Source organism: Abrus precatorius, unplaced genomic scaffold (genome assembly GCF_003935025.1).
Source record: "Abrus precatorius isolate BTA unplaced genomic scaffold, Abrus_2018 Scaffold8, whole genome shotgun sequence".
In the NCBI taxonomy this organism is placed as follows: domain Eukaryota; kingdom Viridiplantae; phylum Streptophyta; class Magnoliopsida; order Fabales; family Fabaceae; genus Abrus; species Abrus precatorius.
The window spans coordinates 36,159,388-36,178,851 of NW_020874428.1; the positions used below are offsets into that span (position 1 = coordinate 36,159,388).

General features: G+C 32.2%; 3 protein-coding genes across 5 annotated transcripts; 2 read left to right on the forward strand and 1 right to left on the reverse strand.

The window, feature by feature from the left end:
* The first annotated feature begins 4,434 nt into the window (after positions 1 to 4,434).
* On the forward strand, positions 4,435 to 8,020 carry LOC113847187 (dof zinc finger protein DOF5.4). 2 transcript variants are annotated; one of them, XM_027476115.1, is made up of 2 exons: positions 4,435 to 5,507; positions 7,482 to 8,020. In XM_027476115.1, exons 1-2 carry the CDS (start codon positions 4,676 to 4,678, stop codon positions 7,601 to 7,603), a joined length of 954 nt encoding a protein of 317 aa, XP_027331916.1. In that variant the 5' UTR covers positions 4,435 to 4,675; the 3' UTR covers positions 7,604 to 8,020. The 2 variants fall into 2 exon arrangements, with proteins under 2 accessions (XP_027331916.1, XP_027331917.1); XM_027476116.1 differs by lacking the exon at positions 7,482 to 8,020 and having other exon boundaries at positions 4,435 to 5,696.
* Positions 8,021 to 10,179: 2,159 nt separating this feature from the next.
* LOC113847700 (protein MICROTUBULE BINDING PROTEIN 2C) lies at positions 10,180 to 14,264 on the forward strand. 2 transcript variants are annotated; one of them, XM_027476944.1, is made up of 5 exons: positions 10,180 to 10,475; positions 10,801 to 10,895; positions 12,439 to 12,772; positions 13,322 to 13,543; positions 13,935 to 14,264. In XM_027476944.1, exons 1-5 carry the CDS (start codon positions 10,287 to 10,289, stop codon positions 14,103 to 14,105), a joined length of 1,011 nt encoding a protein of 336 aa, XP_027332745.1. In that variant the 5' UTR covers positions 10,180 to 10,286; the 3' UTR covers positions 14,106 to 14,264. The 2 variants fall into 2 exon arrangements, with proteins under 2 accessions (XP_027332745.1, XP_027332744.1); XM_027476943.1 differs by having other exon boundaries at positions 10,801 to 10,884; positions 12,422 to 12,772; positions 13,322 to 13,540.
* Positions 14,265 to 16,397: 2,133 nt separating this feature from the next.
* Positions 16,398 to 17,901, reverse strand: LOC113874798 (protein BREAKING OF ASYMMETRY IN THE STOMATAL LINEAGE). Its single transcript, XM_027513012.1, has 4 exons — positions 17,832 to 17,901; positions 17,339 to 17,673; positions 16,927 to 17,237; positions 16,398 to 16,506 (listed from the first exon to the last, which is right to left on the reverse strand). The coding sequence occupies exons 1-4, from the start codon at positions 17,899 to 17,901 to the stop codon at positions 16,398 to 16,400; spliced, it is 825 nt and encodes a 274-aa protein (XP_027368813.1).
* Positions 17,902 to 19,464: the final 1,563 nt, after the last annotated feature.

Genomic DNA, 19,464 nt, shown 5'->3' on the forward strand with positions numbered 1-19,464 from the left:
TCCCTATGTTATTCCACCGTTATCACCGCTGAGAGGATAAACATAATTATATGAATTCCAGATCCGACACAATAAATATAATATTAACCTACGTACGTAGCTTAATATATTTTCCCACCAAGTGCTGCATGTTATACTTACACTCGTCAATCCTTTAGTGCATGCATCACGTAAACTCGCTCTTTGTCGGATTGTAGAATATTTAGAAGTTATACGAATCTGCAAAGGTTTATTTACCATTATTAATATTTTTTTTCTGCGTGAATCTTAATAATTGTTATGTATATGCTGCAGATTCATTGAACTGTAAGTAACTTGATTTGAATATGTACTTGTCAATCAAGCAATTTATTTTAACTGTAGATTTTATTGAAACATTAACTACAACTTTTACATCATTAATGATTTAATATATTATATATTTTTTATGAATCAAACTATTAAATTATAATTATATACACTCTCAATTATCTATGCTAAAATTTATTAAAATTAAACGACTATAAAAACATGATTAAACAGTCATTACTTTTATGTATTTCAAAATTATGCATTATCTAAATTTTGATATATATGAATGAAATATAAAATAATATTAAATTGGTCTAAAATGTTATAAATATAGTTTATGCAATTAAAATTTTTAATTTAACAATTAATTTTAGAAATAAAATTTTAAAAAATTATTAAATAATATAAAAATAAATATAACTTACACCGATGTAAGTTAATTACTTCTTTTATATATATCTTTTTATTTTATTATTTTCAACATTATTATAGAAATATTTTGTTTTCCTATAAGAAGTAATGTGTTTCAAAATATAAGCAGTATATTAATGACCAAACAAGAGTAGCATCCAAATATTACTTTTTCCCGATAGAAAAGGTGAGTATAAATATCAAGACGTTAACTTTATATTTGACAACGCATTTTATAAGAAAACTTTTTTTTTATTATTTCTTTTTACAAAATACCTGTTTTTCTAAGATAAGTTAAATCAAGCATGCACGGAGAGTATGGTTGATGGTAAGAATACGAGAACAATGGACAAAACAAAATAGTCAAGTGAGAGTAAAGAGAAGGGAATGTTTTTTTGCTTAAAATTAGTTTATTTGTAAAGTGAAAAAAATAAGAAATAATTGATTTTGGACATTTAATGATTTAGTATTATTATCCGTTTTAAATTAAATGAATAATAATAATTTATAACATTTGTACTAGATAAATAATTTTAAAAAAAGAGCCTTATAAAAAAAAAGCGGATATTTTATAGATTTATTAATTTAAAAATGTGAAGAAGCGGAGGTTAAGAAAATAGAATAATTAGAGCAGAAGCGGACAAAAGAAGCAGCAGTTACGGAGGTCAAATAGATGGTACAGTCACATTTGTGAAAAGAAGAGATGTGACGAATGGGCGGAGGCAACGTGGCAGAGTGTGAACCATTTGTTACAGAGATAGATATGCTCAGCGAGGGTGGCCGACAATACAATGCGACAACTGGTTTCGTGGATTACACCTTCCAACCACCCTTCACTTCGCACCACGTGCCACCGTACTCTCCATCCCTTTTCCTCCCCATTTCAACTCTCTTCCTTTTCTTTCACATCTTCCTAAATAAACAAATCACAACCTTCATCTTCTAAATTCAATTTAAATTATTAGCGTTCAAAATAACAAGATCAATACTAATAAATGTTGCTTGAATTTTTCAATTTTTTTTATTAATAGTTTTTGCTAATATCTTCTTGTATATGATTTTATCATCTTTGCCCTAAGTCCATGAAAATAGTTTCACCCTTTTCTAAATTTTATTTAATAAAAAAGTGTATATATTTTATTTCATGATATTTTCTTTCATCGTGCTTATTTAAAAATCTTATTAATTTATTATTTGTTAGTAAAACTTTCTTTTACTTTTGTATTACTTAATTAGTGTGAATAATTTTTTTTATCGTACTTTATTTTTTTTTAAGACAAAGGAATGTCAATAAAATGTTAATAATTATTGTACTTTTAAACTTTTTTTATTAAAAATATACCTGTACATATAATTTGTATAAAAAACAAAAAAAAAAACGAATATAATTTTACTATTTTTTTTTCATAAAATTTAACATCTTAACTATTAAAGAACACGATTAATCAACAAAATTTTGTTAATGCATGATTCAAAAATAAAAAATGGTATAAAATGATTTATAAGAATAAATTAAACAAATAATCCAATGTTCTGATATTGGGCAATTCACTGACTCTGTATAACACCCAGACAACTCAATATTTTATATAATCCACAATTCAAACAAACTAGTATCCACTACAAAGCAAAACTTCTCACTGCAAGGAAATAAATGTTAAACGTTAACATTGTCTTAATTAATACACCATTTGTTTAATAAAACAATATTAACTAATATCACAAGAGTGTTAGTTTAGAACATCAATCAAATAAAAAAAGATAAAAACAGTACAGTGAGAATATATTAAAAATTACAACACAGTGTGTTATAGTATTTGTTAATAAATATATTTTTTTGCTAATTGTTTATAAATATTTTATACTTTAATTGTTGTTTTAATAATATTTGTAAGTATTTTTAAAAATATTAACGTGAAAATTACCGGATATTAAAAATAGGATGTATCATACTAATATTTAATGTCATAATGGCACATTATTTTTTATATTAAGAAAATTAATTTTTTTAATATATCACGTAATGTTATTAAATGCAAATATTTAATACTTATACTAATGACCAATATCTTAATAAAGAAATTATCCCATTAAAAACTAATTTGATACTAAGTACTACTTTAGTGAATACGACATGATAAAAAAATAATAAAACAGAAAGCTAAATAAAGATGAAATATAATAATAACAAATTACATCATATTACGTTTAATGTAAGTTAAAATACTACAACAGATAACGTATATCGTCTCATTTAATATTTAAGATAAATATAAATAATAAAGTAAAATATAAATTATATTTTAAAAATAATTTATTTAAAAACTATTTTTAATATATTCAATACTGATGGTTGAAATTACAAATAAAGAGAGTTGCTATATTTTAAAGTTTTACATACAGTTGAAGAAGTTTTACGTTTTATCTTGGATAAAAATGTCATGTGTAATTAAAGTGAATTCAATTTAATAAATTTTTTTTTTTGCACTTTTATTTATTTAACGAAGATAGAGGTGGGAGAATTTGATTCAAACGAAAAAGACAATACTATTTTTTTTTAATAAAAGCTTGAAACAGTTATTAACTATGACGATCGCTGTTGATGATTAATTATTTGACTTATATTAAAATCATGTCACAACTTGTAATTTTATTCAATAAATAAATTTTAAGGGTATTTGTTAACGTAAATTTAAAATAACGTTTTATATTTTTCTTAAATCGATAATTGTAATTATTTTAATATTTAAAAAATTTAAAAATATGTATATCTTTTTAAGATGAAATATTTTTTCATATTTATTATAAAAATTTAATATAACATTAATAATAATAATTTTATATATAAAAATATAAAATATCCACTTAATTCTAAAAATACTATAAAAATTACCAAATTTAAAAGATTAGGAATATATATAAAAATAAATAAAATTATATTTATTGATTATATTTTAGTGCATGATTTATAATACGTGCATTATTTAATTAAATGATATACGACAAACAAACGCAGTATTTAATTTATAGTTTTATAATGTACGTATTATTAAACTATTTCACGGTATATTATATACTTATGTCATAAATAAATAATGGATAAACCTTTACTACACTTTTTATTTATTTATTCAAAATACAATGAAAATAAGTTAACAATGATGTCACATTATATTTCACATCATGAAAACATAAAATAGTTATTTCTTAAAATCAAAATCAAGCTATTCTACTATTATTATTTTCATTAAACGAATAAAAAAATATTGTAAATGTTCAAAATTATAATTTATTATTTGAAATATAATTTTCATCTAAATAAAACGTGTATTCTAAAATAATCTTAACTAAACTATTTAAACAATAAATAAAACTATCAAACACTCGTAATGTGTACTATCTTTTAATAAATAAAATAATTATAAAAATAACAGTACACTCACGCTCATAATGTGTACTATCTTTCAATAAATTTTTTAATAAAAGTGATTTATTTATAATTAGTATTCGTAGAAAACTAATTAGCAGGAATTTAATTTTGAAGAGAAAAATAAAAAAAAAATGAAGCAACAAATTGAATATCCAGCAAGGTGGCAATAATAAAGGGAAGAGTTGGGAGAAAGAGGTAGGGATATTTTGGTATATTTAAAGAAATTGGGGGGTTTGGCTGCGAAAGTAGTTATGAGTATGTTAAAGGGCTGGTTGGGTCAATTCACTCAAAATCCAAAACCAAAACATTAGAAAATGGAAGATAGTGAAGTACGTTGGAGAAGGAAGGGATATTTGTCAGTCACACTCCTCAATTTCTAATTCCAGCGCTCTCTCTCTCTCTCTCTCTGTCCTTCGTTCTTCTCCACACTCTTCACACAGCACATGTTACTAACTTCTTAACACACTGACACAAACACCAGTCTCAGGTGCTCTTCACTCATCTCATATCATCATTCTCAACACACGCAAACCAACAGTTTCAATGCAGGAAATACATTCCATCGGAGGACCCACCTTTTTCGCCGCACCCGGAGACAGAAGGCTAAGACCCCACCACCACAACCACAACCACAACCACAACCACCAAGCCTTGAAGTGTCCACGCTGCGACTCTCTCAACACTAAGTTCTGTTACTACAACAACTACAACCTCTCCCAACCCCGCCACTTCTGCAAAAACTGCCGCCGCTATTGGACCAAAGGCGGCGTCCTCCGCAACGTCCCCGTCGGCGGAGGTTGCCGTAAATCCAAACGGGCAAACAAGATCTCCAAAAATTTAACCTCCTCCGATACCCCCGCCGCGACGACCACCGCGCCGCCGGCCGAGCCGGAGCTCAAGTCCAACTCTCATTCAAGCAGCGAGAGTTCAAGCCTCACCGCCGCGCCCACCGCGACGGAGGCGGTGTCGGCGCCGTCAACGTTGAAGACTGATTCCAACAATAGCATTCAAGAGTCGAAGTTGTTGATCCCTGTGGAGCCTGTTTTGGAACAGGGTTCTCTGGAACAAGGAACAGGGGACTGTGGTGGGATTTTCTCCGAGATTGGAACCTTTACGAGCTTGATCACTTCTGCTAACGAGGCATTGGCGTTTGGGTTCGGTAACGGTGTTCCTGATGCGTCATCGTTTCAGTGGCAGCAGCAGAAGGTGATGAGCATCAGTGGGGAGCCTCATCCACATGAAGAGGATTTGAAGTTGCCGGAGAGTCTCGCTGGTGGCTCTTTGCTTGATCATAGCGTTGATTTGTCGGGGTTGCACGGTAAGAGCGCTCACGGAGGATTTGGATCGCTGGATTGGAACGGCGGTGCAGATCAAGGTTTGTTTGATCTTCCTAACACCGTTGATCACGCTTACTGGAGTCACACTCACTGGTCTGACCAGGACAATTCTACTCTCTTTCATCTTCCCTGAAATGCCCTCAAACTTTCTCACCTTTTTTTTTTATAAATTTCTTATGAAATTAACTTTAAAGAAGATCAAAGAAAATTTGAAATCTAAGCCAAAGCAAAAAAAGAAAAAATGGGAAAGAGAAGGTGGAAGGGCTTGGTATAATTAATCAAGAGGTGTATATTGTTTTTTTTTTTTTAATTTATAAATTTGGGGGGTGATTGAGCTTGATTTTAATTAGTGATGTGCATGCACAACTAACATTCATGTTAGTTTCTATCTGATATTTCTTTTGTCTTCCGAGTTCCCGTTTTAATATATGTATGTGGAATTTGATTGATTAACAGAGAAAATATAGCAGTGTTTTAATATCGATCCATGATTGTTTATTTGGTCGGTTATTTAGGTTTGTAATCTTATTTTGCTTTATTGTGAGACATTAATATATACTCCCTCCATATTACTAACTAAGCGGGCATGATTATGGCAAAACGTATTATTATGTAATGGATTAAACAAGAAGAAGCTGTGGCGATGCGCTGAGGTAATGAGAAGACATATAATTGCTTGTGTTAAATTTAATTTAGTTGAATTTTAGAGGGAGTTTGAAAGTAAGAAAATTGGGAGGGAGAGGGTAGGTTGGGAAATGGGGAGTGGGGCTTACATAGTACAGTGACCTCTTGCATGCGCGATGATGAGTAGTAGGCGTGCGGAGAGGGTAAGGTTGTGAATGCAAAGGGGAGACACGTGGGTTAGTGTGACAAGACAACAATGTGATGTGAAGAGCCTGTTAGGTTTCTGTTGTCTTCTGGTTATGCCTTATTATTCTGGGCCTTTCTTGTTTATGCCATAGTCATTTAGCTAATAACCTATCATAAGGGCGAGCATGGAGTGGTGGTGGCGAAGATTTAGCAATCGCATTGATAGTGGAGCATCAACTCAACTGTTGTTATTTGGATTGCGTCGGTCTTGATCAGAAACCAGGAACAGTTGAATTGTGGGACGGTGGTGGTTGTTATTGTCTTCTTGATGATGCCAGGTGGGTGGGTCCCTTAAAGCCATTTGCAAGCGTGACTCGGAACACACCGTAACCGTGGCATGATATTCAAACATCACAGTTTCCGTTCGAATCTTGTTCACACTAGCTCATCGTGTTTCTCGTACGCATAACACCTAGTAAAATATATTAAGGCATGATTGCTTTGCTACTTAGGAATATCCCACTAAAATTACGTCGACAAAGCCAAATTAACAAATTGTGTATTAAAATTGATGTTATTGGGGCTAGAGGGAGTCATTGTCAGGACGGTGTGGTACAGTGTTACATGCACTTTGCAAGTTGCAACCTGACTCGAACAATTAACAGTTTGAAGTTATTAATTATTGCTGTCCGAAAGTCACCGTGAAATGATGCAAGGGGGTTGATCATTACAATTAATAGCGAAACGACCGACCAATTTGCCTGTATCTACACATTCAACGTCAATGTCGTGTTGTGGATGGTGTGAGTTAAATTTAGTATATATAGGAGTGGTAATAAACTTAACACGTACGTAGGAGGGGAACTGGGAGCAAAGGGATGGGCAAATGTATGATAATATGGGAAGCAATTGTTACGGGGTGTGCAGAGTGAGCCCATATTGTTGCCAAAAATGGTGAGCGAAAGATGGACTAAGACTAGGGACAACTGGTACATGGCGTGGCCTTTTAATGTGACAGAGCAGCGTGGATTACGACTGCACCCATGTTAGGGCCTCAGAACTAGGCACATGGTTTTCGTGGTCCATCTGTGTTGTCATAGGTGCCCCTATTCAACCTTGACGTCTGAACTTGTGCATCCTCAACATTATTGCATGCTTACGCCCACTTATCACACTCCAACTAATATTATTATATTCGACAGGGGAACTGAGTCGGAGTGAGTATATTACAAGACTCTATGTGTACAACTCTGGCGATGATGTTAATGTTCATTCTTTGATATTCTGCCAACATATTTGCCACGATCTTTGCCCTTTATATTAGTTACGTACCATTGCTCCTGCTTCTTTAGATGGATGTATCTGTGCTCTCCTTAATACCAATCAAGGAATGTTTTTACTCCACTGGAGTGCCATCATTTGGACTTGGACGAGGTTTTTATCTACTCCGGCCTCAACTGCAAATCCATATTCAGCAGAATCATCAAAGTCAAATGTTATTAATGCTCTAGTTGCTTCACCCTGTTGAGTATATATGCCTATGGTGTTGTATGGACTCTTACAATATATGCGTATTCTAAGTTAGGAACTAGAGTTTTTAAGTACTGCCCATCAATTGTGGTATGAAGACATGGATTTTATACGATGTGTATCAAGTGAAGGTATTCAGAGAATTTGTAAGCATATTTACTTCTGGCAGGGCACATGCTGATATACATCGATTTCAATTTCATGGATTACTTGGATACCCATTGGTGACTTAGACTAAGCATACATAACACTTAATGCAGACACAGCAAACGACTTCTCTATCTTTAAATAAATGGATGTGGGGCTAGTATTTGATCTCTTTTTTCCAAGTATAAAATATCTCTAAAATCCATATCTTGTTTTGGAGAGAGAAAATATCTTTTCAATTGGCTGTTTGCAAGAAAGAGTGGGGGGGAAAAAGTTGCACGACGAGCTCCAACCACATGCACAATTCTAACATGTACAGACCAGAGCATATCTATAAACTAGAGTAATAAGTATTGTATTTGTAATGGAAAAATAATTTATATGACCACTAGCACCCTATGATACCATGAAAATGAAACAAGGCACTGCAAAATTTTCTGCATGTCATACACTATACAAAAGATGTCCAGAGCAAAAGGATTATTGATTAGTGCACTCAAGAAAATGAAAGAAAGGATTGTCTAAATAGGGATCAGATCTCCGCATATTCAAAATCGAACATGAGAGTCATGTTGGTGTATTTTTATAATTTTGTTTAAGCGAAATTTTTTTCGCTCAAGCTTAAGCAAACTTACAAAAATACACCAACCCTATCTTCGGTTTTGAACATTAGAGATTTTTTTCCGTCTAAATAGCACACTGTTAATTGTTACTCCACTTCTTGAAAAAGATAGATACGTAAGGTTATAGAGTATTTGTTTGCACAAACGTTCTCAGTCTCTCTCTCGCACCCACTGAGATCGAGTCACATTCGCACTCAAGTATGATCAAGGCATGCTCTGAAGTACGATTTTTTTTTATTGGGAAACGATAAGAAACTTGAGAGATAATTGGAAAAACAAGGAAGAGACTTTGGAAGCTTTAATAGGATATTGTACATAAATTTGATTTCATTTAGCAAAAATAAAAGCAAGTCATGCGAAAAAAACTTGGTAATATGACTCGTTTCGACGCGCATTGACGAGTCAATGCAGGTTGACACATCGAGTCATTTTTAAAATTTAAAATAATTAAATAATCTTATTTATTTATTAACCATTACTAATTTAAATTTAGTTATTTTATATTATTTTTATGCGAACCGTTTTTAAATTTTTTTAACGGGCCAACCTGTTCTTCAAGCTTAAATAGGCCGAGCTAATATTTTGGCCCATTTTCAAAAATAAACTAACCCACGTTAATACAAATTATGTGCAAGTTGAGATAAGCCAACCTTATTTATTTATTTATTTTACTACCCCTAAATTGATATCTTTCAACAAATTCAATTGTCATCAGCATTTTATATTAACGAAGAAAAATATAAAAAGCCAATTGTAATCTACCTATCAACCCCAATTCCCAAATCAATGGATTCTAATTCCCTCTCCGTTTTTTAATGCTTCTCCCTCCATCTACTTCTAAACTCAAGAAAATGTTACAAATTCAAAAGATACTTCTAAATTTAAAAAAAGAGCGATGCACTTCATAATTTTTAGCGAACTATGTTCCATTGAAAGAATAAAATCCCACTTAATATATATATATATATAATAAATTAAAATGCTTATAGTCCTTAGACGTAGTTGAAGGGTCACCACAGTTTGGTGTTCCAAACAAGCCAGCAGTCGTTCACCTACACTCTAGTCTACAATGTTACTTACGTTATTTTGTGTTGTGGAGTCTAGCATGTCATAACAAGATGAAGTGAAATTAGAAAGGGGTTATATCAGTTTTTATTTTATTATGTTATCTATGTTATCATAAGCTTTTTTCTTTCTATTTTTTTTTCTTTTAAACGAAATGTTGTAAAAAGAAAATACAATTATCTACTTCTCATTAAAATTTACTTTGTTAATTAATATACTACCTTAATTTTTGTCACTTTTTAAGAAAAAATATTTTTATTTATCGATCACTTTTAAAAATTTAAAATGGAATTAGTAAATTTTAATATTACCCTTAAATTAAAATACATAAAAATAAATAAATAAATATAATAAAAACTATAAAATATTTTTAATAAAAATAAAAACATTAAACGTTAAAACAACAAGCAGAAGAAATGTTCAGTTGACGAATGGAAGACGGAGGGGCAGGGGCGTCATTTTCGAAGTTCGTGACCGAATAGGATATCCGTTGGTTTGTCTGCAAACGGGAATCCATTTTCAAAGTGCAGTCACTTCTGAGTCTCTCTCTCTCTCTCTCTCTCTCTCTCTAACTTTCTCTCTCCTCCGCCAGCAAAACACTTGGCTCTGCTTCTCTCTCCGATCCTCCGGCGAGGAAGCAAAATGCAGCATTTTGTGGATTTGCAAGAGAACTCGGAGTTCGGTGACCCGGATTCATGGCTTTCAGCGCAAGACCACTCCGTATCGTCGCTTGCTAACGCCTCCGCCACTGCATCGGCACCCAATGCCAATTTGGATCGCGTTCTCTTCAACGACCTCGTCGAGATTGTCCCTCTCGTTCAGTCACTCATCGTAATCCCTTTCCCTCTTTTCTCCACTTTTCCTTTACTCAACTCTTCTTTCATCCAAATTGAAGGTAACTGAAACAAATTTCTCAAAAAATAGGTAACTATAATGATTTTATGTGGAAGAATAAAAGGAAACAAGTTTGAAATAATGTAATTTGGACTTTACTGTATTTGCTTGTGTGTTGTGAATATACTGAATGCTAGTGAGTGACTTTTGAAACCAAAGCACGTTATAATTTTTCCCTTTTTATCATACGGTGATCCTGTGACAAGTGGTGCTCTTAATTGTGAATTTAATTAACTTAATTATGTGGTTTAATTATGATTAGGATCGCAAGGCAAGCCGTTCATTTACCCGTCGTGGTTCCATGATCTACACCAAGACACCTACAAGAGAATCATTGTCTAGAAGAGTAAGACCGGGGTGCTTTTTCCCCCTTTTGTGATTTGAATTTTCTCGAATCTTTTTCAAACTGTTCATTACTGTTAGGTTTACTGTAATGTTCATAAATCTTGCTCAATATGTTGAATCGTGCAAGCAATTAAGGATTTCCTTCAATTTGATATAATTTGCAAGTATATGAGATTCTCTAGTGTGGTATTTGGAGCGATGCAGTCTCTTTTCGTTGTTTTCCTCTTTCTCTTTGAACTCTCAGTTGAATCAGTAAGACTTGGGTTTTTAAAATAGGGTTGAAATGCACCTAATTTTGAGTCTCTGATATTAATATAAGTATCCTTGTGCGGTATAATTTTTCCTATTGTGATTTTGCTTATGAGTGGTAGCCAAATATGAAAAATTGTGGAACAAAGGTATTTCCTTGTCAAGCTCGGATACCATAAAAACCCCTGCATATTTCTGTCATACCACATTGAATACTTTCTTTTGCTCCTTTAATGCATGTTATGCTACATATGTGTCCATTATCATAAATTAATACCTAGTCACAGTTACTTGGGGAAACTATTAGTTTATATCATAGCTTATGTTGTAAATGACATTTTGTGAGGGACACATAACTTTTTTATGCTTTGTTTTGTCTCTTCAATCACTTGATTAGAAATAATAATGTTAGTACTGGACTCATGGTGATATACGGGGCATGGAATATGAAATATATTAGATTTTCAATTTTGTGTCTTGTGGAAAATATTACTGCATTGATGACTATCCTTTTTCTTTTTACCCTAATAACAATCTCAAGAATATTTTCATGTGTATTACCTTTTGCATACTTTATCACTTGATTAAAACACTTTGTTTGAATAGTAATCTCCCCAGCCACCCTTTTTATTTTGGTGAATCCATGAGGTATCCCTATTGGTTGTTTGGCCTTTTAAAATTGACCATGAGACTAATCCCTGTTTGACCATGGGAGCACAAAGGTTATGCTGCTTCCTTAAGAAGTTGAGATTCAAACTTATGTTCTCGTTTCATGTGGTTGAGAGACTGCATACCACCTTTGCTCTCTCATTGTGGGTTGAACCATTGAACAATAAAGTTCTTTAATTTAGACTGAAAAACGCTCAGCATGATGGTTTGCAGAAAGTTTTCTTTGTTTATAATGTGATTTTCCAATGTTATCTAACATTAGTGAAGGATTGCTAGGCCATTGGTATGATTCTGGAGGTGTAATGTTTTGTTATTCCAACCTGGAGTTTATCTGACTGACCATATAGTGTCTGTAACTTGTAGTGCAAGTACTCCGTACTTCAGTCCTACTTCCAGATGTTGAAGTTCAATTTTATTAATATCTGTATCTGTGTATCACTTTCTTGCCCAAAATTGGACTTTCTTATTATTATTGTGATAATATCTTCATTTTTTTCCCCTTTTTCTCCTTTGTCCTTCAAATGGCAATCTGTAACTATTCTTTCAAAAAAATAATTTCCCATGTAACTTAAATTTTCTGTGTTCAAATCGTTATGCCTGACATTTACATCCTCTGGTAGGCAACGGATTCCAAAAGTAGGAATGTTGCTCAATCTATTCCTGCCAAAAAGAAAAGGGACCATGGAGAAAAAGAGCAAGGAAAAAATGGTAGCAATGATGCTGATAGCTATTCTATGCTTTCATCAAGAGATTTGCCATCAGAAAAGGACAGAGAAGAGTTAGCTATATTTAAGGAGCAGGTAGAAGAACTTCAGAGGAAATTGTTAGAGAAAGATGAACTTTTGAAGTCAGCAGAAAACTCAAGAGACCAAGTGAATACTTTTAATGTAAAACTTGACGAACTGAAACACCAGGCTTCGGAAAAGGACACTTTACTGAAGTATACTCAACAGCAGCTCTCTGATGCTAAGGTACTGATTTACATTTTTCTTCATTAATAATTTTAGGAGTTTCTAAATCATTTACAATGTGAGCAGCATTCATCTCTTTCAATTAGCAATACCTATTCACTAAATACATACGCATCAGATGTCTCTGGAACATGATGCGCATGGCGTTTGATTGTTGTTAAAAGTTGGATTCTAAAGTTCTAGTGTATTTAAAAAGGTGCATGCTTAGAGAATGTTAGAAGGCTTTGTAATTGTAAATAGTTTAACTCTGTCAGTTTTCTTCTAGTTTGATTCTACTCAAGACTAGTGTTATTTTAGAAATTAGGGTAAAAAATTTGATGTGTTGCCCCGCTGAAATTGTTCCATTAGTTTTTTGGGATTTTATGAAGCCTTAATCAGAATGTGTTGAAATTATAATGTTGCATCCAGAATTCCAGATCTTATTGTGCTTTGTCCAATCTTAGGTTCTGATAAATAATATAGGGGGAGAAAATGCTCATTTCCTTTGGGGGGAAGTTTTAAATTTTAAATTAGTTCTTCTCAGACATTAACAGATCTCCTTTTCTACAGATAAAGCTTGCAGACAAGCAAGCTGCTCTTGAAAAGATACAATGGGAAGCAATGACATCCAACAAGAAAGTAGAGAAACTCCAAGACGAGCTAGATTCCATGCAAGCAGATATTTCTTCATTCACGTTATTACTTGAAGGATTGACAAAATCTGATACTTCTAAATATGCTGATGATTATGACATCAAGCCATATGATTTCAGTCACCTGCCTAGTATTATTGTAAGTTTATACGAATATTATTCAAATCAATGTGTGCAGCATATTTTTTATTTTGCTGCTTTATTTGGTGACAATTTCAACACAACACTATGATTTGGATTGTGTTCCTGGTTCAAGATACATGAATATCTTGTTTACCAATGCGCATGGCTTCCACTTCTGCATGCATGCAAATTCAGTTATTTAGCATTTGGGGATTCTATTCATACATCTTATAACTTTCTCTTAGTAGTAGCGGGTATCTGGTAAGATGTGCATCATGGAACGGCATATCACACTATACTTGTCTGATTAAAGGAGATCTTTGCTTTTAAGAATAGAATTGTGTCAGTATGCTGTAATACTTAATCCTTGAATGTTGACCTTCCCAATTAATCATCATTTTGAACAGGATAATTTGGACGAGATGGAATTGCAGAAAATGGAAGAAGCAAGAAAAGCTTATATTGCTGCAGTTGCTATTACCAAGGAAAAACGAGACGAGGAATCTATTACTGCTGCTGCCAATGCTCGGTTACATCTTCAGTCCTTTATTTTCAAATCTAAAAATTTTAACCTGTAAATCACTTGTTTTATTCAACGTGTTTACACTTTAGGGGCCCCTTTAGTCAAAATGGTAAAGCGCTTATCCTGTGTGTGAAGATTTGATTGATTTACATGTCTGTTTATGAACAAATATGTAAGTTTATGCCATTTTACGTGAAAAAGTGAAAAACTAGAGCATGTTCAATGCGTTCTCGCGAATTATATCAGACCTGTGCATCGGGTTTTGAAAAGGAGAAGAGTCAATTATGGTCTGAGGAGTATTAGTTTCCCTTTGAAGTGGCATTCAGCAAATTCTCTGGTAGCGGCTGATTCTGATTGGCAGTGTTATCATGTTGTACACCGCCGTTATTGTTCACACCAGCAAATCGTTACTGTTACGGCTGACTCTTCAAAAATACACGTGTGCACTTGCACGTGCGCTACCCCTAACACCCAGGGTGCCTTCCAGTTCCCTACTTCCGTATATGGTCCACATATTGTACCGACAAGGTGGATCTTGTACCATTTATGATACACGTTTTATGATGTGGGCAGGGTATATTTGTGCTTGTACAAATTCGAATAAGAAGTTGAAAAACCTATTCTTTAGTTGATAATATTATTTTTCTCTAATGAAAGAAATTAAATGCAACCTTGAAATATATGCACACCCTACATTTAAGCTGGGCACCTCATGTATAACGTGTGCGGGCATAGTAAACACTCGTGTAATATGGGCAATACAAGCTTAACTGGCATAAGCCCTTTCTTATGATCTTAAAAACATTGCTCATCTACCTACCAAACTCATTTAACAACAGTTATCATGCCTAATACAGTTTTGCTCTCCTTGTTGCGGTATTGCCCATGACTTGACTATGTGAATTACATAAAGTGTAGTCCCTCTGCCAAAATTAGTGAATGTGCCTATGATGTTTCTAATTCTGCCTATACCTATGGGGCTCACCAAGATCAATTACTATTATTGTCATCCTTGGTTCTTGTAAACACAACGGTCATGTACCTTGCTGATACCTCGGCTGAAGCATTATTTAAACTCAACAAGCCAAAAAAACAAAATAAACTCAACTAAGCCTTCGCCAAAACTTGATTTTGTCTAAGCTTCCATTCCTGAAGTCGTGAACGCAGATTGGGGTAACATCAAAATAATTTTCCTTAAGTGCCATTCATTTGCTTTGCGCCACTTAAATTTATTTTATACTAGAAAGTTAAACAGTCCTCCACTCCAATGAATACCTGTACTCGTGTGTTTTACTCGATCGTGAATTATATTCAAAATTTTCAAGTAGTATATTATATAGAGAATTTAATCATTCTAAGCTATTTCGCCAAAACTTAACTCGTAGCAGGAGTAACTGTGCATTCTTGTGATTTACTGAGTCTTACATGGTATGGTACTTAGTACACTCACTCTAGTTTAAATACCTGAAACATGGCTTAATATAAGTTTATCCTTCAAGCTTAAGGAAGGACAATGAATATATCACGTATGAAACAGTTATACCGGTTATAACTTACACCCTCTTTAATCCCTAAAATGACAATTACAATCTTTTAAACTCTTCAAATAGCCGTTTCCCAACATTTTAGCCCCCAAATTAATTTGAGATGGCAAAATCATAATGTCACCCATTAATAGACTATCATAAAGTTAATGTTAGAGATGTATGAAGGGGGCATCTTCACCTACTAGGGATTCCTTGATTTTGGCGTATGGTCAAGTACCTGATCATTAACTCTTACTTTCAAAATGAAATTCTTCTTTTCTTTTTTCAGTTCTTGTTAAATAGTTGTACTTTCTAATTCTGTAGTGTGTATATTTTGTGTTTTTTTATTTATAAATAAAATCAGTGAGTTGGAAAATTTTTACTTCGTAGTATACTTATCTGCACTGTGTTTTTGTATATTTACGTTTTACATTTGGAGAAAATATGTAAAAAAATTTGGAATCATAAATTTTTTTAAAAAAGAATGCAAAAGTACCCGTTAGTGTCATATCTATGGAATTAAATTTCTGCACTTTATAGTATTTTGAATTTGAAAAGAAAATTTCTGCCATAAAGAAAAATAAAGGAGGATTGAAATGAGTTAATGGTAATGATAATTGAAACAAAGATATAAATGGTAATGTAAGTACTAAATTTTTCAAGCAAACTAAAGATGAAAAGGAAACAATCTCTGAACAATATTTATTAGTCTTGACTTATTATTCTGTATTCAAGAATGGCATTCCTAGCTAACAACTATCTGGACAAAAGAATTCACTCTTGGGGAGTAAAAAAATAAGAAAGAAGAGAATGTGCAGGCATCAGAATCTAAAGCACTGAAGAGGCACAAATCGGGCCTTATGCTTCTTTAGATGCAAACCTTCTGACTTAGGCATTTGTACAGGGCTTCCAATCCATTCCCAAACCAACCTGCATTTTTTAAAAAACAAACCACCCAGTCCTTGACAACATTAGACAAGGACTCCCTTCCACATGGACCCTTGATATTATTTAACAGCACACTTCAATGAAAAAGTAAATGTTAAATATATTGATTAAAGAATTTGAAAAATGTAACATGGTTTTCAATAAAAAAATTATATTTGTTGGTGAAAAATGTTATATCCTCTTGCTACTTCAGCCTACAAGTTGTCTTACGAAAAATATTAACTTTTTTCTCTTTAGAGACACGCATCAATTTTATATGAATAGAAAAATCTGTAGGCTAAAATAGTATAAAGATATAACATTTCTCTTTCTTAATTCCTTAACCAACGTCCTAAAGGTACAAGTTAACAAGAGATTAATGAAAATACCAATCAAAATTAATCACTAACATGTTTAACTTACACGGGGAATGCAAAAGAACCTCTACTTCCTTCTTCAGATTCCCTTGATTCTGCAGACACCATCCTATGGTTTTCAATTCCTAAAACATGGCATGCCCTTCTTATGCTGTCCCTATGCTGCTGTGTGCTACTCGTGTGTGCCATCTCTTCTTTCTCTTCTTGCAAGGAAAGGTCAGGGTGGTGACAATGCACCTCTTTATAAGGGGCTACACAATCTTGATCTTGTTGATGATCACTATGGTGCTGATTTGCATGTGATCTCTTCTCATGAATGTTTAAGTCACTATCTTGTTCATCCTCACTATATTCCAACTGCTTTTCAGTCACATAAAGTAACAAAAAAATAATCCAATTTAGACAGTGAAATTTATCTAATAAACAAGCTTTCATGAAGAAACGGAAATGATAAGTACCTTACGATTCAGAGGCCTTGAATTTTTATGCATTCTATCGAGACCCTCAAACTTGACACCTTTGTTATCATTCACTACATCAAGTGCTCCATCCTCTCCAAAGCAGAACACTATATAATTTTCATCTGCGGAGAGTGACCAACTTGAATGGTTAAACCTGTTTGCAATTGGAACCCCATCATCTTTATCCTTTATTATTATTGGAGTGTTTAACTGTCTCTTGTTGTTGCATTTTTTGCATGGCCTTGACAAATTGTTGTTACATATACTATTAAAGCCTTGCTCGTTTTTCTTGTCAAATGCCACGTGAGGGGATGAAGTCAGTTCATGATCATCTACAAAGAGTTAAGAAAATCATGTGAGAATATGACATGGGATTGGTCATTAAAAGTGAAAAAAAGTGCTTTTTCTGATGTTCTCAAAATGTAAAGCTAGCAAATACTAATGAAGAAAAAATGAAAAGAAATTAGGCTTATCACTTGTGTAGATTTACCTAAGGGTAGCCTGCAAACAGAGAAACACGAAGCCCAGTCTCTAACACTCCATCTGACAAGCCATGCCATTGTGCTCATCTTTGTATGCTTTATTTGGCTTGGTCCCTTTGTTCTTTGTTAGGACACAGCTACAGAGAAAGGTTAAGTGATTCATTGGCACAGATTAAAAGAGGGGAATTTGGAAAGGCTCATTTAATACCAAGGGAGTTACAATATTCAACCCACAATGAGTAATGACTCGGGGTGAGAAATTTGTCACAAAAACCAGCTGCCTTTTTATTTGCCTATTGAAATTGAAAACAAAACTTAAAAAGGGCATTAATGCCATTACCATAAATTTACATAAATTACGGGTAAGGGTCTCATAATTTGGGTCTTAAATTCCGATTTGAATGCCCGTTTAGTAATAAATAATGAAATATGGTCTTATTTTTACAATTATTTTAATTTCATTGTGCGTTCGAATAAATGGTAAGCATATCACTGAGTATGTTGATTAGTTGAGAGGAATTGTTTTGATTTAACTTGTAATCTGGAGTTCAAGTTATAGTAAATACAATTATAGTAAATATTTAGAAAAAAAAATCACCTATAATGATCCTATCCAATTTGAATATAATTACTTTTAGCAGAAGATACCTGTTATGTAGAAAAAAAATATAAATATATAATTTTATAAATCCCTTACTAAATTATGTTATTTTGTAATAAATATATTGTGTTAAATACTTAAATGAAATTTTTTTTACTCATAATATTTTTGTAATGTAGGAAAAAAAACATAAATATTTAATTTATAGTTTTATGACTTCACATCCTTTACCAGATTATGTTATTTTGTATTTTTTAGACTATAAAATATTATTTAGAATATTTTTCATAAGTATTTAAAAGTTGCTAATTCTTTTAGCCGTAGTTGATAAAAAATATGACTAAAAGAGTTAAATTATATCTTTTATCTTAAAGTGAAAAAAACTTGAGAAATATTTATAATATATTTTTTTAAAGTGTTTTTATAAACAATTAATTTTTAAAAATAAATAATTCACAAATCATATAGTACATAAATATATGTATAAATATTGAGATTTTCATGCCTAGTAAAGAGTTTCTAAACACATCTATTGACATGAAGGAGTAATGTTTGTAAGTGGTGTGGTTCGGTATCTTGACAATTGTGTTTTTATTTTTTTAAGTATCTTTAACTAGAAACAATTTTGTTCAATGTATTTCAATTCTATTTATAAGAAATAATTATTAATATTTTTTTATCTTAATTAGGAAAAGTAAAAATATATTTTAAATATATTAATTATTAAATCCATTTTATATTATTATCTATCATAAAACTTATATTAGTGAGATATTGATATTTTATCTATTTAAGTAGATATACCTATTTATTTAATATATACGAAATAAATTAATAATATAAATATTTTTAAAATAAAATGTAAATTTATAATATATAATTACGTTTTATTAATTTTAATAAATTAAATATTTATTTCTCATAAATAACCCATATTTTAGTACGCTGAAGCAAACTTATGGATTTATTTGGATCACACTTAGAAAAGAAAAATCTCATCTGAATTACTTAGTTTCAAGTGAATGATAAAAAAGAAAAAA